The sequence below is a fragment of the Culex pipiens genome, chromosome 2 (assembly GCF_016801865.2).
Source record: "Culex pipiens pallens isolate TS chromosome 2, TS_CPP_V2, whole genome shotgun sequence".
Classification (NCBI taxonomy): domain Eukaryota; kingdom Metazoa; phylum Arthropoda; class Insecta; order Diptera; family Culicidae; genus Culex; species Culex pipiens.
In genome coordinates, this window is record NC_068938.1 from 115168943 (window position 1) to 115188175 (window position 19233).

General features: G+C 38.5%; 1 protein-coding gene and 1 long non-coding RNA gene across 3 annotated transcripts in view; one reads left to right on the top strand and one right to left on the bottom strand.

The window, feature by feature from the left end:
• Positions 1–19233, bottom strand: part of LOC120426638 (lachesin-like) — a 50786-nt gene that overhangs the window by 9310 nt on the left and 22243 nt on the right. Inside the window, exons 2-8 of one of the 2 annotated variants that reach the window (XM_039591427.2) lie at positions 18176–18217; positions 13382–13479; positions 13103–13310; positions 12753–12899; positions 12526–12654; positions 12261–12395; positions 816–968 (exon numbers count right to left, since the gene is read on the bottom strand). In XM_039591427.2, the coding sequence (XP_039447361.1) occupies positions 816–968; positions 12261–12395; positions 12526–12654; positions 12753–12899; positions 13103–13310; positions 13382–13479; positions 18176–18217 (912 nt within the window). Of the gene's footprint in view, positions 1–815; positions 969–12260; positions 12396–12525; positions 12655–12752; positions 12900–13102; positions 13311–13381; positions 13480–14144; positions 14164–18175; positions 18218–19233 lie in introns of those variants that run through there. The other variant, XM_039591428.2, reaches the window with a different exon arrangement.
• On the top strand, positions 3031–4338 carry LOC120426639 (uncharacterized). Its single transcript, XR_005606728.2, has 4 exons — positions 3031–3528; positions 3579–3647; positions 3707–3775; positions 3840–4338. It is a non-coding gene; the product is annotated as an uncharacterized LOC120426639 (long non-coding RNA).

A 19233-nucleotide genomic window follows, 5' to 3' on the forward strand; every position in this document is an offset into this window, starting at 1 on the left:
AGTTTAATAAAGACATATTTAATTTTCAAAGAAATCAAGAAATTAATTGAAAAGTTACTAATTTTCGAATATTTACGTACCATTTGTGTATGAACAGCTGCCAAAATTGTATGGAGATTTGTATGGGTGAACCATAATGACTTCTTTGGTGATAGAAAAGGCTCCCATAAAGTTTGAGCCAAAAAAAATAAAAATGGCCAAATAAAAGTTTAAAATATATTATAAAAATAATACAAAATAATAAAAATTGTCGAAATCGGCCGATTTTGCAAAGAATTGCTAAAATGATAAAAAAGTTACTATAGTCCAGACTCGATTATCCGAAGGCCTTGATAATATTTCATTTCGGATAATCGAGCGACGAAAACAAAAAGTCGTATTTTTGATTGTTGAGCTTAGGTATGACCCCGAAACTACGCTAAAGTAATTTTGAATTTTTTGAATCCCAGATGGCGGAAAAAATTGTGGTGATGAAATATTGAAAAAAAAAAATAAATGCTTTTGGTGTGTTAAATGTGTGTTTATGAGTTATCGTTGCTCGGAATGTGAGTCAGCGGTTAGATTTGTCTTTTGAGTTTCAAATGAAGTGTTTCAAACTTTTTTTTGTCGTAATTTAAGAGCCTCTTTCCATAGTATTGCAGCTCAGAAGGCACCAAGCAACTACATTGTGCCACGTTCGCTTAAAGTGATACAAGTTTCAATGTAAAATGTGCATCTTGAGCTGGATTTACACACACTAACGTTATCACACATACAATTGGCATGCAAACACACAAACACATACTAAATGGAAAGCGTCAGCCCCCGATACTTACGATACACTTTGATTGATCCGTCGGTCTCGCCGAGGGAGTTCTTGACCACACATTTGTAGGTGCCAAAGTCACCGATGTCGACCTCCTTGATTGTGAGCTTCATCACCACCTTGTAGTTGCTGGCTTCGTGCGTCGACGGTTCAAAGCGTTTGCCTGGGTGGAGATGAGAAGAGAAGAACAAACACAGCCCCAGTGAGTGGCAGTTTACTGGTTGGGGGGCTACTGACTTCTACACTGGATGCTGTTGTGAGTGTGTTTTTGGTTCGAGATGATGTTTGCAGTTTTGCGTGGCACAGTTTGCACAGTAATATTTCTGCTCGATTTCACTGAGGTGACATTACACGATACGACAGGACGCGACAGGCATCGGTCGTTGACGGTCTCGTTGAGGTCGTTAGAAGGTTTCAAATGTTGTTGCTGTGTTTACACTGTGGAATAACGCTGTAACTTCGGGGGACTTGAACCTTGTTTCATTTGATGTGACATGATGTGTGCCACATGGCGAAGCAATGGCAAAGTTCTGATTTGCCAGTTTGATTTTGTAATTCCGGTTTCAATTAAATTGAACGGCTGAAAAGCACGTCAGTTTCGATGTAAAATTACTCTTTAACTCATAAAAGATAATTTTGAACTCAAATAAAGCAAAACTATAATAAAACAAAAAAAGCTAAAATCGACTCTTTCGTGCTATCTTGTCGCACGTCGCTTTTTGAAATTCCGAAAAAAAACGCGTTTTATTTTTGAACTTCAATAAACAAAAAAAAAAGAGCAAGCAAAACAACAAACACGTTTTGTTTGGTTGACCATTCTGTACATTGTCCCGAAGTTTGGTTGAACGTGTTTCAAACGCGTTCAGACCTGAAATCCCTTTGGCCAATTGTCCCACTACCCGAGCATGGGTAAATAACAAAGGAAATGCGTAATAATACCTTTCTCTGGTATCAATACCAAATTTTGGTATTTCTGGACCCTTTAAAATTTGTCTTAAGGATTATGCAAGAGCAAAATGTGGTATCATACCAATTTAAGGTATTGTTTTGATATTGCAAAATTGCAGAATTTGTCAATTCCACATTTTGGTCGAACTCCACATTTTGGTATTCTTTTGGTATTACAGTATTTTATCAAATTCCTCTGAAACTATGGGAAAATTTCGATCAATTTTTACAAAATAATTAATTTTGCGCTAAAATGAAGTTTCAAAGCGAATGCCTTCATTGAAAACCGGAAATTTCAAACTTGATTTTAAACATTTTTGATATACCCCCTAAAGAAATGACTTGAAATTTTTGGAAAGTCAGGATGCCACATTTTGGTATTATTTTGGTATTGAAGTGTTTTATCAAATTCTTCTGAACTATGGGATTTTTTTTATAAACTTTGACGAGATAATTAATTTTGCGCTAAAATTACTTCAAACTCAAAAAATAACTAGCAGCTTTAGTATTACCTCATCAAACTCTCGATTTTATTAAGAATAAAGCGTATTTTATTTACTATTTTTGAAGTTTGCTCGCGTTATCTAAATTGTACAAACAATAAAAATATACTGATAAGTCCAGCCCATAGAACTTATGCTCGGTTGGCACGCGTTCGATTAAAAAAAACTTTCTAAATAATCAATTATTTATCTTTCCGCAGTCGGCTGCCTGAGATTTAAAATGTTTAACCGATAAACAAAATGTTCATGGTCACATCACTGCCACTCGTGAATCCTGACCTCATACCCATCTACTAACCCCCTCAAAACTCATGTGATACTTTGTCGGAGAAGCAGTCGATTGGGCGGTCTCTAGTATCGGACTAACATTCCCATCCACTTCCCCGTGACCCTACCACTGGTCATGGCCGGCGCCGGTATTGATCAGCATGATAGGGGCCTTTGAGAAGTTGCGAAGCGAGGAAAGATAGCACCCACTCATCTTCCACGGCTCGTGAATGTAACTTCTGGAGGTCCTGGTCAATAACGGAGTAGCAACTGCGGGTGGGCACCTATGCTTATGCTTATGCTAAAATTACTTAAAACTCAAAAATGTTAAAACTGATTTTCAATTTTTTTTTATTTGCCCACAAAGTTTTTTTTTAAATCGTTGAAATTTCTCTAAGTCGGGATAACAAAATACTTTGAAAAACGAGTAAATCGACAGATTATTGAATTTTGGTGAATTTCAATCCAGTTTCATTTTAATAACACTTATTTTTCAACTTGTAACCCTTAACTACCCCATTAGAAATTATTATGCCTCAATCGTGGTTTTTTGCTAATCATAAAAGCTTTTGCATTTGAGAGCGCCATCTCTTACCGAGTAGAGGAAGCAATTGTGGTTCATTTCTTTTCATTTCGGCACTCACGATCGAGATCTCATTACCCTGGCCGTGGCTATCCGTAAAATTGTTAAAAGATGGGCAAAGCGTGTCTTAAACCAAAATTTGGTGCAATAGAAAAATGGGAAAGAAACGGGAAAACCCGATCGTATCCACTCAATGTGTGTGATAAGGATGCCCCTATTGATTGCCATATGAGAAAAGGAGATGTAATGACGATTCTATCACACGGATGTCGTTCGTGTAGCAAGAATTTGCTGTAGAAATGTTCTACATCGGGGATTAGAATATTCAAGTGGAGACTGTTGGCCAGTTAAGTTCAGCGGATGCAAGTCAGTGAAAGTGTGATTAGTGGTGCGACTAGTGGTGCGATTAAAGTCAATCTATAGTGAGTTTTTTGATTGACAGGCTTAGGAATTTCTTCATTTTTTGTATTAGTTCGTGAGCCGCAACGTTACATTAGGTTCGCAAGTGGTTAGCACGTGCTTTCTGCTGACCAAAGTCGAAGTAAGAATTCCTAAATTATATTAAAATCTTAAACTAAATTGAATTGTGTTCAAATATAGAGCTTAGCCAATTCCAAGCTTTTGAAGTCGCACACCGATCAATAAAATCTAGTTCGCAAAAAAGATCAGGTAAGCAGTGCTGGCTAAATGATTGTAAACTGCTAGAAAGTGAGATTACTTTGCTGTTGAACAGGCGAAAACCCACTGTTCAACGTGGGAGCGAGTCTGGAGCGGTTTCTGGAGCGGCGCGAGACCGAATTCGCGGCTCGAAACATCCGTTCGAGGTTAGGTTGAACCACCCTAACCACGTGACTGGGCGTCACTCATTGGGAAAACCGACGCCACCCCGTAGTGAACGCAGGGATCTCCACAAAAACATCGCGCGAAGCAAGCACCCGACGCTCGCAAGCAACTGGAGCGCACCTCGTGGCGGTGCTACGAACTAACGCACTGCTCGACCGGAAGTGTGTCTCCGCTACGTCAATCGCCAACCTCCAAAATTGTGGTGAAAAACGTCGCCGCGGGAGTGTCCGTGCTGTTGGATTACGCACGCGCGTGGTGAGTCCACCTGGTCGACCGACCGTACGCGTGAACGTGGGACTACGCGAAAACTGTCTACAAAGAACCTGTTCATGCTTCCTGTCCTGCCGATCCTGCCAGCCAGCTGAATCGCGGTGGAACCGCCAAACAAGGTCAGATCTGCACTTTTTAACCTGATTTTAAACTGAGCTCGAAGAAAACCCCTGTAAGAAAGAAGAAACGTGACGTCACACAAGCAAAGCTTAGGGCCCCAAATACACGGAAATACAAGCAAATTTGAGTCTTTTCACATATAAGCTGGCTTGTGTTTAATGGATTGAGCTGTGTCACGTTCTTTGCTTGGGTTGGGAGAATTAGTTGAACTTTCTTGCGCCGGTAGAACTTTCGTTTAATCCTTTTCTTTGCGGTAAATCAATACAATAGTAGTTTAGTTTTGGGAAACGGATAAGCCACTTGGAAGTGTCATGTGATCTCGGATTTTTTGCCCTATTAACCCGCCCTGTGAGAGAGCCTCAAGCCGGGACTCGAAACACGCTTCAGCAACCTCTTCTTGGAAGAGTGGCGCTTAAGTTGCTGCTAGTTTGCGCGCAAAAGAATTCGTTACAAACTTAGTTAGAAAACTGTAATAAAAGCAAAAATTTAAACATTACATATTTTCGAACTCATTACAGTTGGATAACGAATCCAATTGACTATCATCTCATTCAGACAGACAAAATTTACAAATTTGAATTGTAAATTAAGTACAATCAGCTGAAATCAATTTGAAATGCATTTCTCTGCGTTTAGAATCATGTTGATTATGTTCCGGTTTATTCAAAAATTATTTGGATTTTAGTGGATTTTCGACGAACAGTTCCACAGCTTTCATGTCGCCATTTTCAAATTTGAAAAAAAAATCCTTTTTTGAAATACCTTAAAAAATAAAATCAACAAATCTGATGATCATTTTTTTTTGTATTTTAAATAACAAAAATGTTCAAAAAATAACAGAAATTTTGAAAAACTTCGAGTAATTGTAATAGTAATTTTTTAGTCTTTTAAATGAAAAGATCGTAATTTAATTGTTCATTTTTTTCAGTTTGGCCCGCAAGCTCATTTGAGTTTGAAATTTGGCCCGGCATCCAAAAACTTTGAGCACCCCTGACTTAAATGATCCATATGCAACAGCCAAATCTACTCACCTGATGATTCCATGTTGTTTTTAGTGATATTCTTCACCACATCGAATGCATTTGTCATTGATGAACGGCCTGTGCTTGAAGTTCTATAAGATTCTGAAAAATAACTAGATTGAAAAATAAAAAAAAAACGAAGTTGACTTTATAGCTGTCGGCCACCATTGCTAGTACCAACCACTAGTGTCTTCCTTTTAATCTACAAGGACTTCGCCGCCCTGGGCTCCTAAGTGTATGAAAGTATGGCACGGAGCGACGGCGCCGAATATCCATATTTACACAAAGAATTTTAGAGCGCCCGCCGCGGGATTCGAACCGGCGACCTCTGGATTGTGAGTCCAGTGCGCGGTCCGATTGATCCACACGGGCGGGACGATGACGTGAACGGGACGTGAAAGTTTCAATAACATTTCCACAAATATATTTGATAAAAAATTTGATATTTACTTATTTAATTGAAATTGTTTAAATTAGAAAGATTTTTAACTACTATATTTATGTCGTAAAATGGGAATCAAAATTTGGAAAAATCATCAGTTTTATATTAAGGATCATAAACAGTTTGAAATAAACTTTTATTTTAAGAAGTATTAAATAGCTTTACATATGATCAACGGGCCACTTTCCACGATTATTCAAAATGGCCCGCGGGCCAAACGTGGCCCGCGGGCCATACTTTGGTCACCTCTGATTTAAGTTTTTTCACTAACTGCATTGGTGCACTAAAAAATTGTATGCAAATACCAAATTTTGGTATTACTTGATCAAAAACCAACGACCAAAATGTGCCTTTGGTTGCCCGATAATAGATGGTAAAATACCATGAAATCATACCAAAATCATGTACCGTAAACTGGGGTGACTTTGATAGCCCGGGGTGACATTGATAGAAATTTGATTTGGCCACTAATTTTGATACATCCGATGTAACAGTCACATTTTTGCATATATGTTCGATAATAAGCTATCCCTTAATGCTTACATACTTAAAATTCTCAAAAATGTTTAGATACTAATTTGACGGGCATTTGAAAAACCTATCAAAGTCACCCCGGGCTATCAAAGTCACCCCAGTTTACGGTATGTGGAAAACCACAGGAATACCAAAACCTGATTTTCCAAGGGCGCGGGAAAACCTAAAAATAAAACCATGGCAATACAAAGTTTAGGTATTCAAGCAATGTTCAAAAATCCAGAAGACCTCAACTTGGTATTGGAATGGTTTTATTTTGAGGTATTATTTTACCATTGGAATAACATGGTTTGGTATTGTTGTGACCTTCCACATACAAGACTTTGGTATGATTTTATGGTATTTTACCATCTATTACTGGGCAACCAAGGGCACATTTTGGTCCCTGTTATTTGCCCAAGTAATACCAAAATTTGGTATTCCCGTGTTATTTACCCCTGCTCGGGAGCTTACAACAATTATTAAGGTGCGTCAAGATAGCACAACAAGATTGAAACTTCTTTCATATGAAGAGTGACAACATTGCACGGAATTTTTCGTTTTTTATTGAATATCGCAGAATTGAAATCGAATTTTGTGAAGGTTAAAAGGTGAGGCTTTGTGAGCCTGCACAAAATGGATTTCTTAACTCAATTTGGCCCAAAATACACGTGCGACAAGATAGCACGACAAAGATGAAATATAAATCTGTCATTCCAGCTCAATTGTGCACAAAGAGTGCAAAATTGATATCACCATTAAAAATTAGGGTTGTTCACGATTAGGGTGTTTTATAAATTATAACTTTGGGAATATTTTCAGAAATATTTTTGGGATATTTTTCCATTTCTAGAAAGTTATTGGGCTTGATAATCTAAGCAATTTTGTCCAAGACATCACAAATTTATCTCGCAGTCAATGACTTAAGCACCCAAAATAGGGGTCGAGAGAATAGCTCCACTAAAATTTATTGAGAGCTCAATGCTAAATTCGATAGAATAATTCTACCAACTAACACCAACAATGTTCGGTAATTGAAACAGTAAATAACCAACAAGGGTCATACATAGACTTCCGACCACCCTTGAGTCACCAATCTGTGGTGGCCGCGGTAGTTAAGTCATTGAGTTAGTCTGTTAAGGGACCATCCATAAACCACGTGGACACTTTAGGGGGGGGGGGGGGGGGGGTTTGGCGATTGTCCACGCTCCATACAAAAAAGTTTTTTTTGTATGGACAATTGTCCACGAGGGGGGGGGGGGGGTTAGAGATTGACAAAAAAGTGTCCACGTGGTTTGTGGATGGTCCCTAAAGGTCCTTGGTTCGATTCCTTTAAACAACAGTTTTTTTTTGCGGATGAACTTTGATTTGGAAAGAACTCGAGGGCATAATTCTCTCGGTCATCTCGAGTAGACCATCTAGGGTTTATTAGAGAACGGACAACTCAAAAGTTCCAATCGAATCACGAGAACTGTCAAACGGAGGTAGGTACTACAAACGATTTGTTTTAATCCGTTGCATGTCACAAGGTCACATGACTCGTCTTTATCGTGTTCTAAGAACATATTGACGGAATTTTCCTATTACCTTGTGTCAAAGGTTAACAGGTTTCCTGTTGTGTATTTATCAAAGTTTTCTTTCCGGAAAATCACTGACGTCGTCACTTGGTCTCAAGATCCACGATTCGCCTACGAGTGCCAGCCAGTGGTTGGAGGAAAAGATAATGTCAATCCGTCCGGTGAAAGTAGTGGTTCGCTTTGCCGATAGGAAGTACAGATAAAGTACCCCATTGTTCTCCCTGTCCGGTTGTCGTCCCGTCGTAATATGTCAAAAACCCCGGCTGCCCAAGAGCAGAGACAGCCTCATTTTTGTGTGTCAACAAGCCACTTGCCTTTGTTCTGGTTGAAGGAAGCATTATAATGAATCCTTCGTAATTTGCCCTCGTTATAACCCTGTCACTGGGAGATTGAATGGAGCTGAAGCTTGGAGGTCCTTTTTTCCAAGCTAAGAAACTGCCAAAAGAAGAAAAAATAACACGAAAAACATTGAGTGAAAATATTCTCCTTCCAGTGAATGCACGCGCTCCTTTTCCTTCTGGATTTCTTTACTTTGATTGAATAACAAGATGATGATTTTGTCACAATTTTTCTCGTTATCAGATTTTCGCCATGCTTATTATTTTCATCCGTTTGACTTTGTTTCGTTACGCTTAGTCGCCAATTTGCTATTTTGCCCTTCTCGTCCCCCATCACCATCACCTCTCGAGCCACAGCCAACCAACGCGTAACGCAAGGACGGATGTGCGTGGCTGTTGTCGGTGCTTGTCGTCACAAGTGTGGGAAGGAAGGAAATTTTTGCGTTCCGTAGATGCCTTCATCTAAACGCCTCCTGCCTTGTTGGAGCCAATGTGATGGAAACCGTACGCCGAAGGGGTTTGGAACCACGATGCTTATCAGTTTTGGGTCCATTTCTAGAGTTTTTTTTTAAGGTTCTATAAGCTATTGTTTATAAGAACTCAAGATTTATAAATTACACCACAAAAAATATGCTTTAAAACTGCGATTAAAAAATCAACAACACATTTGCTTGGAATATTCAGATTCATGCTTAAAATGATGTTGGCAAAATAGCAGCAAACATATACTAGACACAACGAAGAAAATACTTCCTAAATCTGAAAGTTATATATTTAATTACGTCAACTATAACCAGGCCCGTAGCCAGGGGGATGGGCTTCGGGCTGAAGCCCCTCCCGAAATGTTTGGAAGACATATGGGAGAGAGGGAAGAAGAGGAAAAGAAGAAGAAAATTCCTTCTTCCAGCCCCTCCCGAACCAAAATTCTGGCTACACTCCTGACTATAACCGAAGCAGGAAAATTTTTCCCCATAGGAAGGAACTTGAGTAATTCTCCGCCAACCCTACCTTATAATAAGATATCCAAATTTTTGTAATTGTCTGCTCTACAACTTTGTAGAACATTGTTACAGGGCTGCGGAGTCGGGTCATATTTCAAGCGACTCCGACTCCGACTCCGGCTTTCTGAGATTAGCCGACTCCGACTCCGGCTCCGGCTTTCAGCTCCAACCGCCTCCGACTCCAACTCCGGCCTACCAACTCTAGCCGACTCCGACTCCGACTCCAGCATTTAAAAAATGTTTGGCTCCGACTCCGACTCCGACTCCACATATTTTTAAATGTTTATTATTATTATTTAGAAAACATTGATGAATAGGATTATTTAAAAACTCTTTTAGTGAAAAAAAAGCAGAAAAAAAGTTTCTAGTTTTACAAGTTGTATACCTTATTTAAACAGAAATCAAAAAATATCTCCAGTTTTGAAGGCATTTCAGAAGAACAGTTTGGTAAGTAAATTTGGATATATTTATTCAACCTCAAATTTTCATTAAATTTATTTAAAGCTAGAATATTAAATTGTTATTTTTTGAATGATCATTATAAGAAAGCTGCCCTCAATGATCGATTTTACATAATAATTCGATTTGCTCTCTTTTAAGGATGACATTTATAAGAAGCACAGTGACTATAAAAGTCACCTTGTTTTAAAAATAACAATTTCAATGATTTTTTTTAAAGCTGCATTGATTTTTTTAAGACATCACGTCATGGCTGAAGAAGATTGTTATTATAAATCAATGTATCTAAAAAAATCTTCGTGATCTAGATAATAATTTACCTAAGAATTTTAGATTTTTTTTAAATTCTTTCCGCGAGATTCTTGAATCTTAACCTAAAACGAAACTTTATGAATGGTCGTGCGACTCCATCAAAATTTATGAAAAAACATAGAATTGGATGAAAAACAAAAATCCACAGGTAAAATATTTTATAGGTCACGGATATTTCCAAATGATCCTTAAGCTACCTTTCCAAGAAGAAATTTGTTAGGTACATTTAGTAGCAATGATAATCACCATCCGTCATATTTGCGTGGGACAAACAATATGAGAAAATTCTTGACGGTTGAATAATATTTTGATTTTGATGTTTTTTTAATAATATTTAAAATATAAATTAAATTTCTATACATTTATTTTATCTAGACCTGTCCTAACCTGAAATCTTGAGATTTGTTCAACGATAATTTGAAGCAATATCATAATAGTTTGCCTAATGATCAACATAATCAGATTTTAGTAGAGAAATAGTAAACATTAAGATAATAGATACATTTAACATGTTCAATGATGATTTCAAAATTAATTGCAACTTTTTTTTGATATTTTTTTCAGTTTCGAAAATTATAAGCGCGACACTTTAATTTTTTTGTACTTAGTTATAAACAAAATGCGCATGTTGAGTTCCAAGTAATATATTAGTATAATCGTTGATTATTTGTTGGAAGAGTTATACTGCCAGTAACTTTTTTTCCGAATTCCAAAAACAGTGATAAGTATTTGGAATCTCTTTATGTACCTCGTATCTTTTTTTCCTGAAAATTGATTTACTTAAAACCTCCAAGACATTTGCTACCGGGGTATAAGATGACTGTGTACGTACTTTTTTCAGAAAGATCTGGATTATATTTGGTCAAATTTGAATTGAAAAGGCACATAAATGTAGGCAAAAGGAAGCAGTCAAGAATGAATCAAATATTTCCGACAGCAAAACCAGTATTGTTTTTAATGTTATTGAGTTATGATGATAATACATACTTGGGTAAGAGGTTATCATTTAGTGATCATAGATCTTAAAGAAATGAAAAATGGCAACGCAGCGCATGCGTCTTGAAAAATAATAAAAAATAAAAGAAGTTTTGTAAATTAAGCTGTTTTATATCAAATACTGAAAAAAAATTGTTGAATTTAATATAACTCCGACTCCTACTCCAACTCCGGGTTATCAGAAATGTTCGGCTTTGGCTCCGACTCCGACTCCAGCTGTTCGAGTTTTGACGACTCCGACTCCGACTCCGACTCCGACTCCGACTCCAGGTCCCCAAAAAGACCCGACTCCACCGAATCCGGCTCCGACTCCGACTCCGACTCCACAGCCCTGATTGTTACACTCTAAAAAATATCCCTGCAAATTTAGAAAAAACACGAAATTTTAAAATGAAATAAAAAATGTTCTAAATGAAAAATATACCCTTACAAAAAAATACAATAAATTTCCCTTAAAATGGCATGTTTCAATATTTTGTACAATTGAGTAACGGAAAATGGCAGAGTTTTCAAAACTTTTTTAGTGTTTTTTTTTCGATGAAAAATACGTTTTGAGTACTCCATCAAATAGGGCGTCCCTTTAACACCAAATTTCCATCCCATCACCACCCTTCATAAATTGAAGGGGTCGTACCGCCCCTCCGTCATGAGATATCAAAAAACGGACCTCGGATTCATGATCAGTGACAAAAGTTACCCCTTAGAACAAAGTTTCACACAAATCGGAGAGGGGTCGGGGCAACTTTTTCCGATTGCGTGCGAGTTGGTAGAGAATTACCCACTTTTAAGTATAACTCAATGTCCTATAATTAATGATGAAATATTGAATGACGCAAAAATAATTCAACAATTGATGTAACTTTTGAAGAAACTATTCAAGCAAATGAACTCAATTTTACCCCAGTTGACGGTACATTTCTGCCAGGGCAACGGACTAACTGGTGGGGTTGTCCCCAAACAGTAAGCAAGCTCAGTGAAAGGGAAAATACTAATGATGGATGTTGTCCTGATAGCTGCTTGCTTCTTGTCCACCACTCCGGTTCCAGTGAGGATAAAAAAAGAAGAAACGACCCAACGTTGGTCAAACGCCTCGACTCGACCTCGACGTGCCACGTGTGACCTGCTGGTTCCGATTCGTCGCTCTATTGAATTTTCCTGCGTGACTTTTGCATCGATGCGTGGATGATGATTATGTATGGGGTGGTGTTCAATGGCGACGGACGACGGCCAAGGTATTAGACTAATCCGGGCACCGGCTTACCTTGAGTAATGATTGTATCGTTCTTCATCCAGTAATTGATTGATCTCGGGAAGGCTTCGGAGTTGCATTCCAAGGTCAACCGCTGGCCCAGCGCTGCCCCGACCAACTGGTCCTGGATCCAAATCATAGGAGGAACTGTGAATGAAAGGATGAAAAGAGGAAAAAAAATGCTAAAGCTCGATAATTGAGGGCTTTTAACGTTCGTTGGTGGATTTAGGGATGGAGACCCGTTTTTTTTATTATTGGTTTTTCTCTCGATACTTACAATGCACTATTAGCATGACGCGCTTGCTGACGGATGGCGGGATCCCGTTGGAAGCTATGCACAAATATGCTCCCATATGAAGTCGATTGACGCGGGAGATTGTGAATGTGGAAGCGTTCAGACTGGAAGCTGAAAATAAAAAGGACACAAGCTAAATAATTGCTCTGCGCCATGATGGATGTGATTTTTTCATTTTCAGAGATTTTTTTTTGCTGCCTTCAAATTACCTCCCGTACTAATTGGTTCGTTACCCTCCCGGCGCCACATGATGACCGGCTGGGGTGAGCCGGATGCTGCACATTTTAGCGTGACATTGCTGCCCTCCCTCACGACCATATCCGTGCTGGTTGGGTAGTCTAGGATATTTGGCGGTACTGAAAATAAACATTGCATGATTGAGCACATATTTTTGACCATCAGGCACGAGCGACATCCGCCGGCAGAGCAAACATTTCGCAACACAATCCAAACACAAACGAACGGACCCTAATATTTGCCCACGAATCAGAACCCTATTGGTAATCGTAAATTATGACCCCGGTTCAAACAGGCAAATTTTTGGTCAACCCAAACTTACCCACGACGTTCAGGAAGCCTATCTGATTGCGCATCGGGTCGGTATTGACCTGGCACATGTACCAGCCCTTGTCCGACTCTTTGACGTCCTTTATACGCAGCACCCACTTGCGGCCCTCGACGTGCGTTATCGTCATCCGGTGGTTCTTGGTGATCACGTGCGTCTGAATCGTCAGAATTGTCTGCGTGTCCACCCTCAGCCAGGCGACCTGTGGAGGGAAGACAATTGACCGGTTTAGGGGGAAAGGCTAAGAAAAAGTGGACGACGTTACACGTGTACCTTGTACGTCTGAAGATTATCAATGACACAAATCAGTATTGCTTCCCGACCGAGGGCAACCGTCAGGTTCTGGATGGGCTCTCCAAATTTTGGCAAATCTGAAAATGCAGAAAAATATAGAACACAGAAAAAAAAAATGATGGTTATATTCATCAGGAAATGGTGACAGATTTTGTGGCAAAATAAATGATAAATTTTACCCCAGAAAATGATTAATTTTCATCAGTTTTTAATGAATATTCATCAGGTTCACATTTTTACACAAATAAAGAGGTAATATTCAACCTACCAAATTTTCAACATTCCAAAATTCAACTTTTTTTTCTGTGAATGTGACAACTACCAATTAGCTATTGTGTGAATATTAGAGAAATATTATAATTATCAGAGTTGAGAAATTTTTGTTTGTATTTTTGAGCGCACTTACGGGCTACATACATGTAGAAAATCTCAAAATTTCATATTACAGAAAACGTATTAAATCCACTAAAAAGATGATCTCCTGAAAGTTGTATGATCAAAGTGAGTAAAGCTGAGAACAAAGTTATCCGTTCGACGCAGTGGTGGACGCATTATTCTATGTAAAGTCAAGTCAGGCATACACAGAAAAAAATGATGGTAATATTCATCAGGAAATGGTGACAGATTTTGTGGCAAAAAAATGATTCATTTTACCCCAGAAAATTATGAATGTTCATCAGTTTTTGATGAATATTCATCAGGTTCACATTTTTACACATTTTTTATGTAATACAAGCCTTACCCGACAAACTTCGTTCTGCCTTTTTTTCGGTAGTTGACGTTTTTAACTTTTTTGCTTCTTCAGCCTCCTGTGATCTAAATTGGATTTTACGTAACTTTTCCCATACAATCTGCAGATTTTCCGGAATCGGTTCCAGAGTGGCCAAAGTTGTAACTTTTTGGCGTAAGAACCTTCCTTGGGCTTGTACGAATTCAACGCAACAAAGATCACCTAGATCCGACGCTCCGTATTGAACTGATTCGCGTTCGAACAAAACCGTCGAAATTTTTTATATATATAGATTACTCAAAAACAGAGGTAATATTCAACCTACCAAATTTTCAACATTCCAAAACTCAACTTTTTTTTATGTGTATCTACAATAGGCCATAAAGCTTGATATTTTGCCATGTGCAAAGCAAACTGTCAAACTTTTTGAGCGTTTTTCTCAAAACAGCGAGTTGATTTACGCAAGCCACGATATCTCGTGACTGGATTGACCAAATTGGCTTAAATTTCAAGTGAAGACTCTCAAGACATAACCCGTGGTGTGCATTACGAAGCCAGATGGTTGAATTTTGCTTTTTTTGTAATACAAAAATAAAAAAAACTGACGATTTTTAAATGAAATAAATTGAAATATTTAAACCTTTTGGTTAAATCTCGATTAAATTTTCAAAAGGCCCTATCTGCATAAGAAAGCCATGAGGGATAGGTTGTTTTGAAAATTTAATCTAGAAATAAACTTTTTGAAGAGCGGTCCTTGTCATGCAAACGGAACCGGTTTAACGAGTCTCTACCTAATTTTTTAGTCAATTTGGTCGAAGCAGTGTTGAGATATCGTGGCACTGTCTTTTTATGCTGCCAACCTTTGAAAAGCAATATCTCGGTAATGATTCAACCAAATGTCTTCAAATTAATTCATGTTCAAATGCCCTGTAAACAGATTAAAAAAAGTACCTGTGCTGGATTCAGATTGATTTGACTGGGATTGAGCTCACATTCTAAATAGTTCTACCTTATCTCGGTTTTAAGCTACACAATGTGTCTTAGGAAAAAGCCAGTAAATTGGAAAACAATATCGTACCACTTCTTTGTAGTATTTTTTCTGACTATTAAAAAAAATAATTTGAAAATGCAGGATTGAGTTTCACTACCGCTGATGGCAAAAAAACACTTGTTTTTTCTCATTAATTGTGTCTGTTGGTATGAGTCAGCCTTTTACTTTTTAAATGAAATAAAACTCTTGATAAAATAAATTTAAAAAAAAACTTTAAAAAGAGGATTAATAAGTCTATAAACAAAATTTACCTCCATTCTTGAAAAACCATAACCTCTGCGTGAAAACACTGCCTCATAATGCAATTTAAAACCAAGTTAACATGGGTTCCGCCAAAGGGCAACCCAAATCACACCCACCCGCATCCGCCTGACTTATTAACCGTTTTACGGCAGATTGAAAACTTGCAGGCACCGCGCTTCTCCTCCTGCTCAAAGAGCAACTATATAAGAAAACGCACCACCACCAGGGTTGGGGTGTTAAATTGAAAAGTTTTCCCTTTTCTTCTCTCAGACAGACACACACACTTTTACAACACGCTGAATAAGTAAACCCACGTGGCAGCCACCAAAGGCATGCTAAATAGAGCGTCTAAGTGCATTCATCTTCGCCTTCCTGACGGAGCTTTTCAGGCGAGGCCAAGATAACCGAAAGGGTCCGCGTGTTCCGTTTCCGCAGCGGGAACCGGCTTCACACTGGCAGGTCCTGGTCCTGGGTCCTGCGTGGACTTTGGATGGAAAACGAAAGGGTGCAAAAGTGAACAGAAAAAAAAGGATACCTTACACCACTTTCCAGAGCAAAAGAGTCGGAGCAATTAAGTTTTTAACCTAGATTTTCGTAAACTAAGCACGTAATCTGTTGAAAGTTATGCAAATTAACGTTATAGAGAAAGTTTTGTTCCATCGTCGGATAGTAATTTCACCAGGGTGGATCTCAGTGCTTTCACCGATTAATGTGCACTGAGACCAAAGTGGCAAAGTTCAGCCCTGAACTTAAGGCTCCCTGGTCTGATCCTTCCACTAGGATGAACCAACTATTCCAACTGTGTGTACTGGTATAGTTGGATTCAGCAGCAGTGGAAAGGAGGACGAAAGTGGTTCGAACATTTGATTTTTTCGCTTTCGTACTTGTTCTTTATTTTTCCCATCAAGCCAGGAAAAGTTATAACGAGGTATTGAAGATAAAAATCAGCATACGTTTCGAGTTTATACTTTCCTCCCTCCTCACAGAACTGATTCAGTGATTGAATGAAGATTGATTTCGATTTTGAGCGAAAGCAGTTGAATGAACGAAAGGTAGCTAGACAAAGTTTTGTGTAAAGGATTCTTCCCGATGAAGTGCATTTTAGAGTGTGCTTAATTACGCTTCATAGGGCTGTGCTGGGGAGGCAAAAGTTTTGCAATTCCAGTCGATTACAGTTGTTCGTTGCTGGATGTTGAGGAATCATTCGGAGCATTCAGTATTTCATTTTTTGGAGGAGCATTCATGATGCCCTGACACTCAAATCCCCTTGAAAAAAAAAAAATGGATAATTCTAAGCCAAATCACACGAAATCGGAAAAAGTTGCCCCGAACCCTCTTCGATTTTCATGAAACTTTGTCACAAGGTGTAGCTTTTGTCTCTGATCACATTCTTCGATTTTTTTTTTGACAGGCTGTGCTGTGTGAGTTGGCGGAGAATAATCCATTTGTATTACAGAAAATAGTACCTAACTGTTCCGAAACATACGTGTTTCTTTTTCAATGATTTTATTTTTTTGTTCGTCATCAAGCAAGGAACCCCTTTTGACCAGATAACATAGCTTGAACCTCGAAATTTAATTTATCACGAAATTGACGAATAGGCTAAACATTATGGTTGTCCCAAAACAGAAGGGGTGGCCCAACTTTGATTAAAATCGGGATTTTAGCATGTTTTAGCAGTAACAATAACTCCAATACGTTTTAGCTAGATATGAATAGTCGATAATGGGTGCTGATTCGTTTAACCTGAAATGACCCATATTTTAATTAAAAATGTCCAAATGTTAGCTTGTACTAGAATCACCTACTTAACAAGATACTATATAGTAGTTCACTAGTATATAAAACAATTGTGTACATAGCTGTATACAATACTGATTAACATTCCAACTCCCAAGCCCTCAAAAAAGTTGGAACGATAAATTCAACTCGCTGGTTCTCGGGCATAGCTCAAGCAATCGGGACAATTCTTTTCTCTAGTGATTTGTGAGGAATTTGATCATATTTGTAATTTTTGAGATCAAAAACATCGTTCCAACTTTTTTTTAGCGTGTAAAAACAATTCGCCGAAAATTCCGCGGAGGCAGCCATTTAAAAAAAGTTGAAACGATGTTTTCGGTCGCAGAAATTACAAAACGAAGTTGACTTTATAGCTGTCGGCCACCATTGCTAGTACCAACCACTAGTGTCTTCCTTTTTATCTACAAGGACTTCACCGCCCTGGGCTCCTAAGTGTATGAAAGTATGGCACGGAGCGACGGCGCCGAATACCCATATTTACACAAAGAATTTTAGAGCGCCCGCCGCGGGATTCGAACCGGCGACCTCTGGTTTGTGAACCCAGTGCACGGTCCGATTGATCCACACGGGCGGGAGAAATTACACGCAGAAATTACAGATTTGTTCAAATCATGTTCTAGAAATATAAGGATCATCTAGACATTCTTACAAATTACTAGGAACGAGAATCTTCCCGATTGGTTAAGTTATGCTCGAGAACCAGCGAGTTGAAGTTACCGTTGCAACTTTTTTGGCAGGCTTGGGCATCCGTGTAAGTTGGACATGCGTTGGGTGTTTTAGTGTTAAAGATGGCGAATTGTTTAACCAAACGAATATCTGTGTACTGGACTTAGCTGACGATAAGTATGAATTGCGCCGTTTTTTCCAATTTGTTTATCAATTTGTTATTGCATAAATGTCCATCTATTTTGTAGAGATTGGTTAAGTGTTTAATAGCTAAGTGCCTTACCTCTGTCTAATATATATGAACTGCCGTCTTCCACGGGTTCTTCTGAAATAAGTAAAAAAAAAGTTTGAATTAGAGAAACATTTTCAACCTTGAAAATTTAAAGAAAAAGAATCAAATTTTCGTTTTATCGCTGTTCTGATAGTTGACGTGACAGATTTTTTTGCGAGTTGTTTTCCTGTTTTCTGTTTCGCTTTACAACCAACTTTATTTGCATCCATTGTGATAAATGTCTTATACACAGCTGAAAAAAAAACTCTGTAAAACTCTGTACTGCACTTACAAAACTACTATAAGTCGATAAACTAAAGAAATAAACTGAATTGAATTGATAGTTGATGTGTTCAACTTTGTTTTAAATCATCAATAAGCCCAGCATGATCAACATCCACCCATTATAGCTCAATTATTACAATCAAAAGTTAATATTAGCTCGGAAGTCTTGCTTCTTCGAAGTCCCAGAATATCATGGTCCCTTTGTCCGTTACTTTCCTAAAGTTTATCAACCCAAGCGTGCGACAACACACAACAAACGATCCGTCCAGTGGCAGCGCGCAACGGTCTGCCAAGATGGTACCGAGTTGAGCTTCCGGAATAGGACACAACTACCGGCGCCATCCTTTATCCACAACCCCTTTTTCTTCTTTATTTGCAAACAAGCACGCCACGATAATCTGCGAAAGTCAGTTTGTTGGGGGGTGGTCTTTCTTCAAACTGTCCCCAGAAGCGCTCCGTGAAGCATGGGTCTATTATGAATATTATTCAATAAATTGAGGCCATAAAATTTAGCAAACATAAAACGACTCTAACAGAGTGTGGGAAAAGCCGGAAAATAAAGTGAAAAAAATATCATCGCTTTGTCGCTCGGGGCTTCGAGGGCACCCCGGCGGAACACGGAGAGAGAGCTTTATGGATCAAGATATTTGGCACAATAAAAGGATATTAGACCGTTTTATTTATGTTTCCTCTTCTGGAGTGAATGGGCCAAGAGGAGTAAAAGTGAACCGAAAGAGCAAACCTTCCTTCCTCTAATCTTTCGCTTACCAAAAAGTGCCACCACA